The 18,298-nt window shown below is 42.4% G+C and overlaps 2 protein-coding genes, 1 long non-coding RNA gene and 3 other non-coding genes across 7 annotated transcripts in view; 2 read left to right on the top strand and 4 right to left on the bottom strand.

Moving 5' to 3' along the window:
* The window catches only part of LOC119034297, a 7,579-nt gene extending 3,816 nt beyond the window's left edge, over nucleotides 1-3,763 (bottom strand). The window contains exons 1-3 of the long non-coding RNA XR_005079528.1: nucleotides 3,603-3,763; nucleotides 2,771-2,935; nucleotides 2,573-2,631 (exon numbers count right to left, since the gene is read on the bottom strand). This is a non-coding gene — a long non-coding RNA (uncharacterized LOC119034297). The remainder of the gene's footprint in view (nucleotides 1-2,572; nucleotides 2,632-2,770; nucleotides 2,936-3,602) is intronic.
* On the top strand, nucleotides 1,189-1,294 carry LOC119005272. The gene has a single exon (XR_005070450.1). It is a non-coding gene; the product is annotated as a U6 spliceosomal RNA (small nuclear RNA).
* Nucleotides 1,522-1,627, bottom strand: LOC119005283. Its single transcript, XR_005070460.1, has one exon. It is a non-coding gene; the product is annotated as a U6 spliceosomal RNA (small nuclear RNA).
* On the top strand, nucleotides 2,287-2,392 carry LOC119005271. The gene has a single exon (XR_005070449.1). It is a non-coding gene; the product is annotated as a U6 spliceosomal RNA (small nuclear RNA).
* Nucleotides 3,764-5,190: 1,427 nt separating the features above from the next.
* On the bottom strand, nucleotides 5,191-9,065 carry sptssa (serine palmitoyltransferase, small subunit A). The gene is made up of 2 exons (XM_037072273.1): nucleotides 8,893-9,065; nucleotides 5,191-7,105 (listed from the first exon to the last, which is right to left on the bottom strand). Exons 1-2 carry the CDS (start codon nucleotides 8,993-8,995, stop codon nucleotides 7,002-7,004), a joined length of 207 nt encoding a protein of 68 aa, XP_036928168.1. The 5' UTR covers nucleotides 8,996-9,065; the 3' UTR covers nucleotides 5,191-7,001.
* Nucleotides 9,066-9,741: 676 nt separating this feature from the next.
* Nucleotides 9,742-12,981, bottom strand: LOC119005156 (e2f-associated phosphoprotein). 2 transcript variants are annotated; one of them, XM_037072698.1, is made up of 6 exons: nucleotides 12,812-12,981; nucleotides 12,145-12,326; nucleotides 11,937-12,062; nucleotides 11,700-11,814; nucleotides 11,481-11,609; nucleotides 9,742-11,165 (listed from the first exon to the last, which is right to left on the bottom strand). In XM_037072698.1, the coding sequence occupies exons 1-6, from the start codon at nucleotides 12,880-12,882 to the stop codon at nucleotides 10,868-10,870; spliced, it is 921 nt and encodes a 306-aa protein (XP_036928593.1). In that variant the 5' UTR covers nucleotides 12,883-12,981; the 3' UTR covers nucleotides 9,742-10,867. The 2 variants fall into 2 exon arrangements, with proteins under 2 accessions (XP_036928593.1, XP_036928594.1); XM_037072699.1 differs by having other exon boundaries at nucleotides 11,937-12,059; nucleotides 12,812-12,980.
* Between the last annotated feature and the right edge of the window lie 5,317 nt (nucleotides 12,982-18,298).

The following is an 18,298-nucleotide window of genomic DNA, read 5'->3' as shown; positions in this document are numbered from 1 at the left end:
CTTAAGAGTTAGTGGTCACGACCCAACCAATCACAGCAGGCAGTCGCCGGCCAATCAAAGAAGGAATCTTTAGCAAGAACCATCAAATGGAGGAAGAAAGCTACGGAGCATCCGCCAATCATGGCGAAAGGCGGGCTCAGATAGGGTGAACCTAGAAAGAACCTAAGGAGAACTGGGGAGACCTGAAGAGCCTCCCAGAGGGAGCACAAGGGTGACACGTAAATGCATGAAGCGTTCCTCATTTTGGCTTTTAACTGAAAGAAGTGATACAGGATTCATGTGGTGTAATTCACGGCCCCGCCAACAGAGGGCGCTGCTGCACGTCAGACTCTATCCACCCACTTTAAATGTCTTTAAATGTGGAAAACTGCAATAAAACACATTTTAATCTCAACTTTTAGAACTTTACTGGACTCCAGTGTGGATCTAAGATCTGTGCTGTCATCTCTGAGGGACTGATGAGCTGATCACATGTTGGAGGTCCGAGGGCACTGTGACCTGGGCTGTTTGTAACGTGGGTAGCAAACAGGTTCTGAGGAGCCGAACTGGTCTTTTGTTGAACTCGGCTGAGGACAGAGAGGTTCAGTCATCACGTCAGAGTCCGACGTCCAAACCCTCCGGCTGAGATCACACCAGCTTCACGGAACAGAACGGCCCGACACCATGAAGCCTGGACTGTGTTCGGTCCTGGTTCCTGTCCTAGTTTCTTCTTTGTTCTTTACAGGATCTGTGTTCTGAAGCTGGGCCGGGAATCTGCTGGTGCTGTGAACGAGTCGAAGCACTGACCCCACGTGGCAGCTGGTCCGTCTCTCTGTGAGCCTCCCCCTGACCCTCGTCTCTTTCCGTCTGCCCCGCCCTTCTCTGATGGCCTTCCCTCCCCCACCCACCCCCCTCGCTGACATACAGGCTCAGTGCATAAAATTCCCAGCATGCCTTGCAAGACTTCAGCATTAAGAAAAAACTCTTAATTGTTCAGAACCCGGTCAGATTGGGTCCTTATGAGTTGTTGAAGCTGCAGCAGCCCCAGTACAGCCTCCCTGAGCTCTGAAGGCTGTTCTGCTCTCTGCCTATATGAAGCCACTCAGAGGCAGTTTGCTCTCATACAGGACTGTCTGAGGGTTGCACCATGACTCCCAGGGGTCCAGGTCCAGACCCGTATATAAGCCAGACACCTCCCAGAAGTATATTGTGTAACTTCGGTTACACGTATACTAAAATTGGAACGATACAGAGAAGATTAGCATGGCCCCTGCGCAAGGATGACACGCAAATTCGTGAAGCGTTCCTCATTTTGACTTTTAACTGAAAGAAGTGATACAGGGTTCATGTGGTGTAAATCCTCCTACTCTCACACTGTGTGACTTCAGTTACACGTATACTAAAATTGGAACGGTAATTCATGGCCCTGCCAGCAGAGGGCGCTGCTGCAGCGCTTCAGACGCTGTTCATCCACTTTCAACATCTATAAATTTTCATAAACTACACCACATGAACCCTGTATCACTTCTTTCAGTTAAAAGTCAAAATGAGGAACGCTTCACGAATTTGCGTGTCATCCTTGCGCAGGGGCCATGCTAATCTTCTCTGTATCGTTCCAATTTTAGTATACGTGTAGCCGAAGTTACACAGTTTAAGAGTGGGAGGTGTCTGGCTTATATACGGGTCAGGACCTGGACCCCTGGGAGTCATGGTGCGACCCTCAGACAGTCCTGTATGAGAGCAAACTGCCTCTGAGTGGCTTCATATAGGCAGAGAGCAGAACAGCCTTCAGAGCTCAGGGAGGCTGTACTGGGGCTGCTGCAGCTTCAACAACTCATAAGGACCCAATCTGACCCAGTTCTGTCTCAGTTCTGAACAATTTGGATTTTCTCTGAATGCTGATGGCTTGCAAGGCATGCTGGGATTTTTTTTAATCTCCTCCCCTTGACCCTCGTCTCTTTCCGTCTGCCCCGCCCTTCTCTGATTGCCTTCCCTCCCCCACCCACCCCCCTCGCTGACATACAGGCTCAGTGCATAAAATTCCCAGCATGCCTTGCAAGACTTCAGCATTAAGAAAAAACTCTTAATTGTTCAGAACCGGGTCAGATTGGGTCCTTATGAGTTGTTGAAGCTGCAGCAGCCCCAGTACAGCCTCCCTGAGCTCTGAAGGCTGTTCTGCTCTCTGCCTATATGAAGCCACTCAGAGGCAGTTTGCTCTCATACAGGACTGTCTGAGGGTCGCACCATGACTCCCAGGGGTCCAGGTCCAGACCCGTATTTAAGCCAGACACCTCCCACTCTTAAACTGTGTAACTTCGGTTACACGTATACTAAAATTGGAACGATACAGAGAAGATTAGCATGGCCCCTGCGCAAGGATGACACGCAAATTCGTGAAGCGTTCCTCATTTTGACTTTTAACGTAAAGAAGTGATACAGGGTTCATGTGGTGTAGTTTACGACCCCGCCAGCAGAGGCGGCTGCCGTTCTGTTCATCCATTTTAAACGTCTTTAAAAATGGAAAACTGTAATAAAACAAGTTTTAACTGGATTTAAGAAACTGATGTGATCAAAATGATAACTGCATCTTAACCTGATATTCCTGAAAGCCAGCTTCCTCCATCAGCTGCTCCTCTTCATCCTCTGAGGAACCTGCAGACATAATTAAAACTGTTGTTACACAAACATCACAGAAGAACAACAGGCTGCACTTCTGCTTCACGTTAACCTGGAACAGTGAAATAGTCTAAATGTGAGTGAAGACTGAAAGAGAAGATGACTGGATACACACCCGACAGGACTGTGGACCTACTCTTTCTCCTCCACAGAGGATGCTGAGGAGTAGGTGCAGCTGTGGAAGTTGATGGTGCTGCAAAGGGACACCGGCTGGAGGAGGAGGATGGAGATGAGGTGGTGGCTGCAGGTGAGGAGGACTCAACTGCTCTGTGATGCATTTCTACAAAAAGACAAGAAGATAACAAGAATATAAAGGGCTGAATGACATCATAACAATGTTATTCATGTACGAGTAATGTAAATAATGATTGTCTGATCTTTTCTAAATAAACAAACCCTTAAAACAGACAAGTGCCATTTCTAAATCTCTGCAGTCACATTACATTTTCACCTCAAATGTCTGACTTCATACTCTTTCTTTACACCTACTGAGACTACAGGTGATTTATTTGGTTCAGTCACTTGACCGAATGATTCACAAGAATATTAACTTACATAGCATGTACACTTCTTCAGAGTAAAATTTGATTTAAAAGTGAGTTACTACACAAATTCATTCAATCTGCAAGTTTATATGAGTGGGACCCTCTGTGACACACGGGCGCAGTGAACTGCCTTGACAGAGCAGCAACTTAAAGCTAAAGCTAAAACAGAGCTATTGAGAGCAGGGACAGTAAAATATAACACAAACACTTCACTTACTACACTTCTTGGATGAAAACGGCACGATTTCTAGTGCAAAACAACACACTTTAGTCACTTAATTACGGGATTTGACTGGGTAACGTTATGGCAAAGTAACTAGGTACCTTAGTTGAGCTAGTTTACACTACATTGAACAACATTGAAGCAGTCACAGTTAGAATGTTTACAGTGGAGCAACTTACCTGATAAAGAAGACAACAAGATAAAAGTTATTCTCAGACATAAAACTAAACCTTTGAAAACCTGAGCCAGATCTCTAGCTAGCTGTCGAAGTGCTGCCTGACAACTACTATGCTTGGCTCATCTGCGGAATGTAAAAGCAACCCGGCGTCCAATCAGGGCTCTTAGCCTGGAGTTTAAGACTTCCACGGGCCAATAGGGAGCGACTAGTAAGGCTCAGAGGCGGGACATCACTGGGATCACTGTTGATCTAAAATGGCGGATGAAAGCAGAGATATGTAACAGCGATCTGACAGTGACAGTTAAATACATGGTGACAGTTGCTGTTTTATAAAACAATATATGACAAGTTTTACACTCAAAATAAAAAGGAGGCAGCATATTTCCAGAATAAGATCTAACCGTGGCTGACCTTGGATGGTTAGCATAGCTAGCAGTTGTGTTGACACCGCTAGAGCAGGGCTAACTGATTAGCATGCTAACTTAGCTATTTTTTCTGTCTTTGATATTTAGGGATATCTGGAGACAGATATTCAGTAATCCTTTGTAATACTTGTCATATTATCAAAATAAACAATTTTATATTATTTAAAAAAAATTATGTTTATAAAACCGTTTCAACTGATTTATGATCCATTTCTTTGTTTCCTTACAGTGAAATTACTTAACTTATTCTAATAAAATATAAATGTACCATTTATTATTGGTTATTATAAAGTGTCAGTAAATGTAATAAGTTTAAGCAAAAACTGGCCATATTTGTCCCTTTTCTTCTTCTTCTTCTGTCTGCATTTGAGTTTTCATCTTTTCGCTGGCACTGATATGATTTATTAAATGATTATTGATTCTGTCAAAATGTGGATAAATGCACACATTAGTAGTTAGACAGTGTGGTGGACCGAGTCTTTCCAGGCTGAATAATGTAGCAAATTACAACTCATATTTCCAACATGATACTGTCTGGTTTGCCTGTTTTGTTCTACTTATCATACTAAAAGGAATAAATGCATTCCTCATATTCCTGAACATTCTCATCTGAACATGAACAATGGAGCAACATGTTTATGGCTTGATGGCCGGACCTTCAGACACCTTCACTGTCCAGGATCACTTGAGGATGAACAATAGGACTCACTTACTATGTAAATGCAGTCTTATAAAAACACACTCTTTGCAACCATGGACAAATAATTTCCACAAAATTTCCTTAAGTTTTAAAATAATATATGAAATTATTTCACACAAAAAAATAGCATGACTTAATGTCAACTCCACAACTTACAACTACAATAAATTATGAATATTTCTGACTTTTGGTGAAGTGTGTCAGAAATAACGCACACATGTCCAAAGTCAAAGGTTTATTATCAAATATATTTTCACGTGTTAACATTATTTAATGTCTGGTAACTAATGGCGGTCTGACCTGAAAACAGAATCGTGACCCTGCAGAGATCTGAGGTCATCTCATGTTGGTTTGTGTGAAATCAGCGACATCTCATGGCGATGTAGAGCAGAGCATTAAAGATTTAATAAACATCATCCCGCCTGTGTGATGACAGGACGACTAACTCCAGGTAGGACAAACAATCTGCTTGAGCTTAGTGAAATATCCCTTTAATGATTTCAGTTTTAGAGCAGTATTTAACATCAGTAGCTCACAAAAAAACAAATATCTTATTCTATAGGCCAACATATCTGACTACAAAACTTTACAAATATGTATACAAGATTATATACACAAAGTTGAGAAAAATACAGTTTTGCAAGAAAAATAATCACAACCTTCTAAAAGGGATACCAGTAGCATCTGGAGCACACGTCATGAAATATGATTACGTAAAAACATTTATCATTTCTGTGCAAAGAGGAAACCATTAATGTTGACTACTGTGCGTTTTAAAAAAGCAAAATGGGAATTTAAAAAAACGAACAACTGTGTCATTTTCAACCTCATTACCGTCATTATCCTTCACACTGATGCCTGTGTAGATTTCTCAGCCTTTATTCTCTCTGTAGTTTGAATTTCAACACAGAGGAGCATCTGGAGCGTAAAAACCTTATTAATACTGCACTCCAAGTGTCACTTTTAGCTCCAACATGGAGACAGACAACGATCTAAACAAGCAGCATTCTGAGTTTGACAGGAAGAAAAATATAAATATATGAAAACAATTTTTGCTGGGGTCAATTTATTATGTCGTATCCCTCTACAGTGAGGATGTTAAATAAGGGAAGTTGCCATTTCTACGAAAGCTCTGAGAATCTTTCTCATTGTCCTCTCAGGGCTTCTGTACAGCAGGCGACCATTTTATCTCTTGGTTTCACCTCTTGGTCCAACATTAAGTTCCTCCTGCTCTCCGTTTTGGTCTGTCAACCTTAAAACAAAGCAATGTCCAAATAATTATTTTATTCATTTTATTTGAAAATACTCAGTGATGATGATTAATAAGTACTTTTTCAAGAAATAAAATTAAAGTAACTTTGTTATACTCTACTTTACAGCTTCCAGAGTCCCTGACGATTACTTACATCCAGCATTTCACAAACTTAAGAAAAATAAACACGATTTCTGACAGAAATATGTTTTTCTCCCCTTAAACATCTCGTTACTCATCTCACGACCCCTCAGATTTATCCTGCACTTTCCATTCTCTGATAAAGGCTGGTGGATGTCACAGAAAGCTCTGGTAACAGCTAATTGAGCCACTCTTGTGCTCGGAGTGTTCACCACAGACTTGTGTCAGTATTTAGAGAAAGCATCTCGGTTTTTACAGGAAATGGTCCTCATGTCTTTGGTGCCACCGCCTGACATTTATGATGTTGAGGAGGGTCTACACGCCCCGTGACAGAGTGCTGGAGAGAAGACAGTGAAGGTTGAAAATGATCACATCCTGTTCTAAAAATCTTATTTGGCTCATACATGGAGTGAACGTACTTTGTCCTTCAGATCCTGCATAAAACTCTAAGACAACAATAGTTTAATGCCTTGATGGAATAAAAATAAAAGCGACCAATCATTCCACACAACCAGACATCCAGATAATTTACACAAAACAAACAGATGCGCTTCAATTAGGACATAAAAACAAATCAAGCACACCCTCTTCTAAGGCGTCACATCCAACATGTTCACAATCCCAAATATTCGAGTGAAGCGGAAAGAGTCCCAGAGAGCAACATCGTCCAACAGACCTCCAGCACAGCACGACGTTCAGAGTTTTGACCTTTGATATGAGCCAGCTTTGGAAAAGGAGGAGGGAAGAAGAAGCCCTGCCTGGTTGGAAACAATCTCGACCTCAAGCCCCGAAGACAGACAGGCCGGCAGGCAGGTGGTGGGACGGATGGACAGGAAGCCAGAGACAGACAGGACCCGTGGGTTGATGGGCGCGGCCTTCGTGTCATTGGACAACCTCAAAGTAGTGCAGGATGGCCATGATGTGCTGCGGCATGAAGACGTAGCCGGTGTAAACCGCCATGCCGGCCACGGAGATAAGGAGGGAGTCTGAAGAGGATACGTTAAGGACGAACGACTGAAAGAAGAGATTTACTGACATATCTGCAGCTAAAGACACTGTTACTGCTACATCCACCACTGCCTGTTTACTGCTTCATACACAAGCTGGCACATTAGACTTGTACTATATAAAGAACACAGTCACTTGAAGCATTTCACCAACAGCCACTTAACAGAACAGCTGAAGTGATGCATGATAACGTGATGTATTAAAATCAATCTTCACTTGGATTTTATCTACAGAACAAAAGCTTATTATTTTTATCTGTTTGTATTTGACTTCCTTAAAAAGATAACATTGGTAATCATTTTAGTTTTAGACGTTTAAATATTAGTTAATATTATCAACACAATATGGCATAATGTCAAAGACTACAAGTATAAGAGAGTTAGCATGCTAACCAGCTAGCCCTGGCATGAAAACGAAAATAGTTAATCTATAAATGATGGGGAAATACTGTTTTAATAATGCATTGCTTCAGACATTTTTCAAGCAAAATGTAAACCACTTGTTGGTTTCTAGCTCCTCAAATGTGAGTTACATTACAGAAAATGCTATATTCAGTCATCAAAAACCAAATTAATTGTTGAGGTTTCTGTCCATCCAAACACTCTAGATTTCCTCCTGTCAGAAATCTAACCTCCCACACTTGTTTTTGCCATCAGTGGATCTATTTTGTTGCGTGATTATCAGAAAAATAACCCTCATGTGAGGCGTAAATCAAGCTTATGTCAGCACTTATTAAACTGTAATCAGCAACATCACCAGCATGATCTCTGGGGAGCACACAAACACACCTCAGCCCGAGGGAAGACGAGCTGAGGGTGACACCAGCTGCAGGAAGACGATACATCATGTACACTATGTGATACTGACTCTTCCTGCACTGCCACAGGTCAAAGTACAGCCATAACACCATTAACACGATAGACTTTAATTATTAACCCGCAATCCTTCATTCAGCTTAATGAACCAGACTTTCCAGGTTAAAGATTCACTGTGATCTGAGCTTAAAATATTCATTAAATTAGAAACATGTGATGTAACAAACAGAATTAACTAGAGTAAGCCATCAGACTGCGGATCCGAGGCTCCTTTAAACAGCTGTGGAAAGCTTGAGCCTGGACGCCGCCCGTCCCACTGCAAGAAGACAACCACACGCCGAACTCCATTGAAAATTCTAAATTCTTAACCAGTTTTTAATTACTTTTATAAGGAAAGGGACGAGACCCGGGCAAGATCGTAATCCATTGGTTAAGTCTTTAACTCGGCACTCAAACATCGATTATTTGTCGCGTTTGCGCCTAGCAAGAAGTCAATCACGCAAAACTCCCTTTGAAAATATCTTAATTTAACAATCACTCACGTACACGTAGATGCACCCCGGCTCTAGAATAAAATGCTGGACTTTTTCTAAAACTAGAAGAGCGGTCTCTTCATCCGGCTGACATTTATAAGCCCCAACCTCAATTAGGTTATACAGAGGTTGTTTGGCAGTTTCGCAATGTATCGACTGGCGAACAATTCATATTCCTTTCAAATTTCAACGAGAAGAATGACCGTCCTGTAAACTATCTATCTGCCGAATTTTCCACAAGGCTGTACTTTGATTAAAATGCCTTACCTGACATTCACAACACAAATTAAATACGTTTATTAATGTAAAAGTTGGCCGTAACTATCCGGGAACCAGCTCGGTCGGCGTGCTAGTTCACATTAGCATGTTAGCCCGCTAGTCCAGCCGCCGGAGGTTACTTGACACATTAAAGGATACTGAACACCGTCCGCTCCCAGGGCTCCAGCATGTACAGCGCCGTCACCAGAAGATATTGGTAGTAAAACCAGGATAACTGCTTCCAACAGTCACCCAGGGCCATGTTTCAGCTTCACAGACCCCAACTTAGTTTCCTTCTTCACTGTTTTTTTTTTTCCGTCTGTATGGTGACGTATGACGTGTAGACATAGGGTGCTCATTTTCAGCCAATCACAGCCCCGCGCTCGAATATGCGGATCTGACGCAGCGCAGGGAGTTCCAACATCCTGGTTTTCAAAATAAAGAGCATTTAAGTATTTAATTTATGGGTGTTTCCTTTCATTTTAACATTCTTTAAGGTTGTATGGATTTCAGTAAATGTAAAGATATTGTGTTGAATTTGGTGAGTCACTTGTATTAACACTACTTGAGTAATCATCAGAATGTGTATTTTTGTTCACATTTTAAAAATTTGAATGCAGATTAAATAATTAATGTAATCTGAAAAGCAACTAGGATCATTTATCAAATAAATGTAGTGGAGTAAAAATGGCAATATTTGCCTCTATGATGTAGTGGAGTGCAGGTATAAAGTAAGAGAACATGGAAACACTTGAGTAAAGTGCAAGTACCTCAAAATTGTACTTCCGCATAGTACTTTTACTTATCCCATCAGATAACATTCAATTGTGTTCAGCCGAAGCAGACGGAGGGCTTTGATCAGATTGGTCCTGTAAATTCTGGAGCTGGTGGGTGTTTTGAGGTCACTGTACCTACAACATATTCGAGCTACACCAAAAAAATGCAGTTAATCAGTAAATGTGTTGTACATGTGATACGTGAGTGTTGAGTCAATGAATCATCGAGTGCTTAAGAGAAAGCATGGACAAGTTTATTTCCAAATGTATGACATCTGTCTCAATACAAATACTGGTCACAATTCAACAAAAATGTTTGTTAGCTTGTAAAATTTTACTTGAACCCTCTTTTTAGCATTTATAAGCAGGACAAACTGTAGCTGTAAACATAAGGACATTTTAAAGTATTTATTAATGTATATTATATCTCAACAGTTATAATGTCTCCTATGAAGAGGAAATCTTTCAGATTATTAGAGTGCTGCAGGGATGGTGTTTTGTAGACTAACCAGTAAGTTATCATCACTCTGGTTTCCTCGACAGAAAGCCTGCAGAATAAGGTTTTTATAATTCAGATGTTTTGACATAATTAATGTCGCAGAACAATTCTCGAAAAAATCTCTTAAGGTGTGTTGACCACAGATCTTAATTCAAGCGTCTAACAACCACGCTGACTTCAGAACGAGGGAACTGAAAGTGCTAACATAGTTTTCCTCCTCTGATTCCAGCGGCAATCTATACAACTGTGTTTTACTACATCATCATCTGTTTCTGCAGCTGCCTCCACAGGAGAAGTTGTAGTTGTTGAGAAAAACATTATAGCATGTTTTAAACCGTTCAATCAATGTTTATATTCTGATTATAAATGCTTTATGTTGGTTCAAAGGGAAAATGTTAACAGGAGGCCTTTTCAATCATGATAGTATGTGATGTGTTGAGGTAAAAATAAAAATAAATGTGTTATCGTTATCCAGCTTTCTTCTCAAATACAAAAATCCAGGCTCTTGTGCTCTCAGTCCAGCAGTAGCACTGACACAACAGCAGACTTTCAGAGTCAAATTCAAGTTTTTAAAAGGCAGTTTTTAGATTTCACAGGTGGATGTCGCGCTGTGACTTTCCGCCACCATCCAGAAGCTTTTCTCCTCATCAGGCGAGTGAAATGACCAACTGTGTGATGGACTCTGTGATGATCGATACACTCTGAGTGACCACAGCTGATTTCTTCCTCCTCTGGCAGGATGCTGAAGAAACTGTCAGCCCGCTCCTTCTTCTTCTTCCACCTGAAGACGCCGGGTGCTGCTGTAAGGTGAAGAATCAGAGACAAACCTGTGAAATGAAAAAGTGTCTTCTTGTCTGTCTCAGCAGTGGCTGGCGAGGATGTTGAAGAAGTGGTAGACTTCATCTTTATCGAACACGGCCACCTCAGTGGAGCATTCGGAGCACTGAACCGGGTTGTAAACCTCATCAGCGTTCATCCCCGCCGGCGCCGGGTCGGGTCTCTCATCCTGCAGAGTTGCGTCTGTCTTCTGTCCCTTCCTCCTTTTCCTGCTTCTCTGTTTCCTCTCCTGCTCCGTTTTGTATCGCAGCACCTCGTCTCTCTTCACCGTGCAGTTCATGACGAACATGGCTCGATACTGCGTCCGGTACTTGTCATGCCTGAGTGGACACAACGGAGATATTGTCAGCCATGAAATCAGCTGAGAAGCACTTTAAACAAGCCGGTTTTAACAAAGGAATGAACAGATGAGTATTTACACCACTGTATCTGGAGAAATCCTCTCTGACAGAGATACAGAGATACTCATTTTACACTTAACTGGATTACATTAATAGTTTGGTCTATAAAAAGTCAGAAATTGGTGAAACATTTCACTCAGTGTTTCCCAAAGCTCAAGATGACGTCCTCAAATGTCTTGTTCAGTCCACAACTCAAAGATATTCAGATACAAACAAACCAGACTGATATCTCACCTCTGACAGTCCAGGCAGAGTGTTGTCATGCAGGCGGGACAGTTGAGGACAGCGTCGCTGTTCGGTAAACCCTGAGCCTGACGAGGCTGCGACCGAGATGCTGCAGCTGGTCGTCTACTGCAGGCGTACCTGCACAGGAGGACGAGAAAAAAAACAGAGTTTTGATCGTGTTGACTGTGTTTATCCTTGAATCACAGTGACTTCCTTCAAGTGTCTTACTGTCTCCTCCTGGCATCCACCCAGGCCTGGTCCCTGTCGTCCTCGTCAGGGTCATACAGGAGCTCGTCATTGGTCGGTATGGTTCTCTGTTTCCGCCTCCGGCCAGTGGAGCTGCCTGCAGAGGAAGCAGAGCAACATGAATCAGGTTTAAATTTAGGTAAATGATGCATCTGACTGCATCGACAGCGCTGTCCATGATGGTGACATGTTTATGACACTAAACACATTCATGCTTACTCGGCGTGTCCTCCTCCTCAGAATCTGAGTCAAAGTACACTTCATCGTACATCCTGGAGTTAGGAAGCGCAGGGCCGCCTCCACCTCCTTCACCCGCAACTCCACCTCGGCTCCCTGAGGTTTCTGCTTGAAAATAAATCCACAAACGTCAGGAATGTTGTCATAACGAAGTCTCAGAGAGAGACACGATTATTCAGCTCAGATGTACCTGCTGTCGATGGCCCCCAGGTTCCCTCCATGGTCTTGATGGTTGTGCTCAGCTCCGCCTCCATCTCTTTCTCAAACTCATCGCCGCTTGACGACTCGCTCTCCCCCGTCAGATACTCTCTGATCAGCTTCTTCTTCTGCTCCGGAGTCCCATTCAGCAGCACCTCGAGCTCGTCCTCCGAACTGAAACCCAGAGAGACACCACAGCGTCCACATTAGCTCCGTTTCACTGTGCCTCACTTTAACCCAGCAGCAGTGGTGCCTCCTGACCGTTAATGCCTCTGGATGTTTTATATTTTATCTAGAGCTATGTGTCTTTTTAAAATTCCTCTAATGCTTCCAAACTTAAAATAATAACGATGACATTATTAACCTGTTATCAGGCAGCAAGTCCAGGCTGATAAACTACAGTTTATCATGTGTTTTTAAGAACATTTCATGTTCATAATCAATAATTCTAATAAAGTCATCGTTAGCGGTAAAATGAGGCACACGCGCTCATCAGTTATATCATTAAAACACACGTTAATCCGTGTAGAAACAGTTCTTCAGTCTTCACCCGGCTTCGGTTTGTTTACATGTTAGCATTCGGCTAGCTAGCCGCACGTTAGCCTCATGGTGCTAACGCTCCACAGCTCTTTAAGCTAACTGCTTCGTTCGGTCGCTACCTGCTCTCGGCTCGCTCCTCGTCGCTCGGCTCCTCGATCTCATACGAGTCAAACTCCTCCGGTTTGTTCATCTTATCCGTCTGTGGTACAACGACACGAGCAGCTGGCGAGTTAGCAACAGGACACGAAGAAGCGCGTCTACTTCTTCTTCTACTACTACTACTACTACTAATAATACTTCTTCTTTAGTTTAACCGGAAGTGGGGAAACATAGAGAGGAAACACCGCCATCTGCTGGCTGGACGGTGAACCACGCCAACATTTACAATTCCCTATAGTACTTTATAAAATAAAATAGAATAATAATTAATAATATTAATTTATGTCTTAAAATAAAATAAAGCAAACCAAAATAAAAAATGTGAAGTAAAGTAGAACAAAGTCATTATTAGTAATTAGTAATTAATTCATAATTAATTCAGAGATTAAAATGAAATGAAATGAAATAAAATTAAAAAATACGGATAAGCAGTTGATAATATGATTAGATGAGAGATAATATAATAATGATGTTCATTTGTGTTTTAAAATAAAATAAAGCAAAGCAACATAAAAAAAATGTGAAGTTAAGTAAAACAAAAAATTATTAATAATTGTTAGTAATTCATAATTAATTTATAGATCAAGATGAAATAAAATACAAAAGTAAAGTAAAATACAATAAAACAAAGCAGAGCAAAAAAGTAAAGTGAAACAAAATAAAATTAAATAAAATGGAATAGAACAGAACAAAACTAAGCAAAGTAAAAAGTAAAGTCACATAAAATACAGGAAAATAATCAAAATAGAAAAATAAAATGAAGTCAATTAAAGTAAAGTCATAAGAAGTAAAGTTAAGTTGAATATGAATAATTGTTCCATTCGATCCGCATTATACAACCAAACTGGACTGACAATATTAATTATTATTATTACTTTCATTTGTTTTACCACTGACAGATTCAAATGCATTTAATTTTTAGATTTGCATAACATTTTTCTTAAATATCCTAAATCAAAATGTTAAAAAAAAAAAAAGCCTGTACAGGCCTCTGATGATTAAAGTACAATACAAATAATCTTTAAATATCAATACAGAAGGAAAATGTTTTTAATAAAATAAAATATGTTGATGTTAAAATGTATAGTTTTGTTCTTTTTGATTGACTTCCTGCATCAATATTTCTCTCCTGCTACACTGAAAACAAATCTCAGTTCAAACAAAGCTCTCTGTTATTTTACCGTCCTGTTCTGCTGAGAAGTGGACGTGTGGAAAACACATGAACTAATGAATGAAACATGTCGTCACTGACTGCTTCATAACCACCACATTACACTTAAACTGTTAATATCTGGTTAGCCTTAAACCACCAGCAACACATTCTGCTGCTCCTACAACTCCTGCAGCTCTTCTCCACCACTTCACACTGACAACTGCTGCTGTTACAACAAACCACCAACAGGTGGCGCCCACAGATCAGGAATCTCAGAGGCCGCCCAGTCAGAGGTCAGGCCCGCTGCAGGACCTGCAGGCCGAGAGCAGGAAGTATTACCAGCACTACAGAGCAGACAGTGTAATGTTGGATGTGAGTTTTCCAGTTGTTGATCTGCACATTAACCTCTGACCCTGATGTGGAAGTTAAGTTAAGCTTCACGGGGTTGAAAACGTGTGTGTGAGGTCTGACGCATTTACAACAACACGCTGGATTTAAAAGGTTTTCAAGTGTCCAGAAACACAACAGTGCACGAGACGCTGCAGCTAAAGTGCTCGACTACAATGTAAAGTTGCAGCATAAAGAAACACTGGAGCTGCCGTCACTGTCTGATCTGACCACCACGGTCACACACACACACACACACACACACACACACACACACACACACACACACACACACAGAGTCTAACAATGACACATCAACCCCGTCGCCTTTGAAAACAGCGTCACATAATTATCCCTCCGCACCAAAAGTCTGTTTTTTCTTTTCTTGCAGGAAATTGCTGCGTATCGCTGGAAATCCATTGAAAGCTTCAAACAAAGAGGAGAAAAAGCAACTGTGCCTGGATTCCTACACACACACACACACACTGTCCATTGTCTTCCTCTCTATTATCAAAGCCAGCAGAGTGTGTGTTTTTTCCCCTGTGTGTGTTTTGTGGAGTCGACACCCAGTGGGAGAACCCGGCTGCCGGCAGGGGGACAGATGGGTGTAATTTCGTTATTTTTACCTCCTCCAGGAGCTGGCTGCCAGCTCGGGGAAATTAGCATCACACCTGTGTGTAATTGGCTAAATTAGCTTGTCGAGCGGCAGAGCTGAGACAGAGGTGGTCGGCAAAGTGTGTGTTTGTGTGTGTGTGTTTGTGTGTGTGTTGGAGGGAGGCAGGTAAAATCAGAGAGTGGTTGTTTAGTGCGTGTCGGAGAAGAAGAGGCTGTCAGGGAATCGAGATGTCACACCTGGAATGGAAAATGTCACCCGGCGGCTCCACACACACAAACACACACACACACACACACACACACAAACACACACTCTGACACACAAACACACAACAGAAAGACACGTTAAAGGACAAACCGGAGGAAGAAGACACAAAACAAACAGCACACACACACACAGACAAACAAAAACAGAGGAAGAAGTAAACACACAAACAGAGAACAGACGCACAAGAAGCTGCTGAATACACACACAGTCTAAACAATATGTTTGTGTGTACAGCGGAGAACACAAATATTGGAGGTGCGATGCCTGACAGAGTCGTCCTCAGGAGAATGAACACTAGACCACAATGAATGTTCGCCTGTTCCCGCTGCAGCGAGCGTCATTTCATACGGCGAGGAGCCAACAGAGGCGTGACGGTTCACATCCCAACACGGAGATCTGCGTGTTTGTTCACCTGTTTCCACCTGAACATCTAAAAGTGTCCCAGCAGTCTGTTTGTAATCACAGGGATGATGTTATAAAGTGTGGTGATGAGATCCTGACCCGGCACGCAGCCTGGAAAGTGACAAAGAGAAGTTTCTTCGCGCATCATCACCCTCAGTAATCAGATTACTCTGTCTGACTCTCACCCCTGCAGATGGAGGCTGTTGTCACTCGAGTCTCGGTCGAGAGCGCTGAACATCTTCTCTATAAGTCTCCAGAGACAGTAACTACAGCAACACAACAGAGGAAATGTGACTAAGAGCTGGTAGGACAGACAGGAGGACAGACATCATGGAGGACAGACATCATGGAGGACATTTTATCCTGGTGACTGAGCTGATAATTTACTTTCCCATCTCACAATTTCGAAGCAGGTGAGTGTGACAGCTGACAGGCCAGACACCACTGTTAGTGACTGTGTTTCAACATTTGTACGAGTGAAACCACGCGGTAGTTTTTAACAAGACGCTGACAAACTGTCCAGCTGAGTTTGTCGCAATGAAACCTTTTTTACGACCCTACGTACTGTTTCATAACTGTAACCCAAACCAGAACATCAGCACAGCGTTCAGACAACATAGAACTTAAGATTCCTTTGAGCTAAAATTTAAAACAAGTCCAACTTTTTCAACAAGAGTCCTTTTTTCTCAGAAACATAATCGATTTCTAAAACAGATTTAGGGAGACAGCCTGAGAGGTCGAGCTGAGGTCACAGAATCAAACGCCGGCACACGGAGGTAACTGAAGGTGACTCAGACGAGCATCAGCACTTTTATTAAAGCAGGATCAGGAGTCGCATCACGTCACGTATGAGTTATGGTTCATTTTGGAAATAAAACCTCGTCGAGGTTGAGTAATCAGCCGACAGCTGATGTGTCTGTTATCTGGAGTGTGAAACACGTCTGTGTGTTCACTTCTTTAGCCACAATGACTCACTCTGCTGTTTGATCGTCTCCCATCATCCTTTGCTCCTTCGCCTCGTCCTCTCACTGCCACTGTTGTGTCACAGCAGACGATCTGTTTCTGCTTCCTACGGAGGAAAAGACCCACGAAAGACGAGAGACGGTGAAAACGAACGCACAACACCAGCATGTTTCATGCAACAACACCTACTTCCTGAACAACACGTCCAGGTGTGTGCTCAGGGTTTGTTTTCCACCTGGACTGATGGGGCGGATCATTATCCCGGCAGCCTACAGATGTCACCTCTCTGGACCCGAGCGGCTCCGGATCTAAATACACATCGAGAGGATTTCATTATTGAGACTGGAGCTGTCTCAGAGGCCTTCCCACCCTGCCAAGAAAAATAAATTGGTCCTCACACATAACCTCCTTATCTACATTCCTGCCGTCACATAGTCCTGTTTCCTATGGAGCGCGTGTGATGACTCCGTCCATACAGGTTGTATTATTCTACATTCTCACATAGATGGATCTGTCAGTCTATCTGTCACACTGCGACAGGTTCTGGAGCCCCACTGAGACCCGCCACACTCTGACAAATGAGGGTTCAGGCGCACCGCAGAGGGTCCGCTGCAGGAGGACCGAGAGAAGCCCGACCGGAGGGAAGAAATAAGAGAGCCCACGATGAAAAGAAAAATATCAGGAATGAGACGTTTGAGCTGAACGTAGAGCACCGATTATAGAAAACACTTTGTGGGGAAGCAGGACGAGCTTTTGACTGATGAAGGAAACATATCAAGAACATTTGTTTACTCAAGAAACAACTGAATTAGATTAATTAACTAAACTTTGTCTCCTGATATTCACATGAAACTGGAAATATTTTGGAGACACACAGAAGACGTTTGTCTGCTTAACAGATCATTTTCCAGGTCATGGAAATCACGACTTACCAGGTAGTCCAACTCCTCAACCCGCCCACCACTGAGTTTGGTTCTGCTTGAAGTTTTTTTGTGTTGGCTACCAGGTGATGGAAGTAAACAGAGGCTGGAGGTAAACAGACCAGGACACAACATGGAGTCAGGGATTACGTTCCAGCTGATCCGTCCTGTGAGCTGAATGTTTATTCCATTAAACACTTTCTGTATTAATTCTGATTCAAAAAAGACAAAAACCATCTAAAGCAAGTACACAAACTTTTTCCAGAACATTTCTCATGCAATATTCTTCAAAATGCTTCATGGAAACACGTCTACTGGTAGACTGAAAAGCTCATAAAGCAGCTACAACAACACAGCTTCTATATCTGATGTATATATAGATATTTAATATCTGACCACCAGCTGAAGCTTCTGTGTTCCTCACATGATAAGATTGTACATCAGCTGTGATTCAAGTGAATAAATACCATGTATGTGTTTGAGTCAAACAGGTGTAATTATGTTGCTGCTGTACAGTCTGTGTGCAGGTGGGTGTGCAGGGCGGGGTTGTACCTGCAGTCACCTGCTGCTCTCAGAGTGTGGACTCACCTGTCGGCCTGCGCGCCAAACACAGCAGACGGCCGAGCTTCATTATCTTCCGCCACCTCCGTCCTCCTCTCTCATGTAAAAAGTGTGGGGACTTGATTATCGGCCGTGTCGGCGAGCCGTGACCCACCGGAGCCCGCTGACGAGAAACACA

Source organism: Acanthopagrus latus, chromosome 16 (genome assembly GCF_904848185.1).
Source record: "Acanthopagrus latus isolate v.2019 chromosome 16, fAcaLat1.1, whole genome shotgun sequence".
Taxonomy (NCBI): domain Eukaryota; kingdom Metazoa; phylum Chordata; class Actinopteri; order Spariformes; family Sparidae; genus Acanthopagrus; species Acanthopagrus latus.
This window is presented reverse-complemented; position numbering and strand designations above follow the sequence as displayed.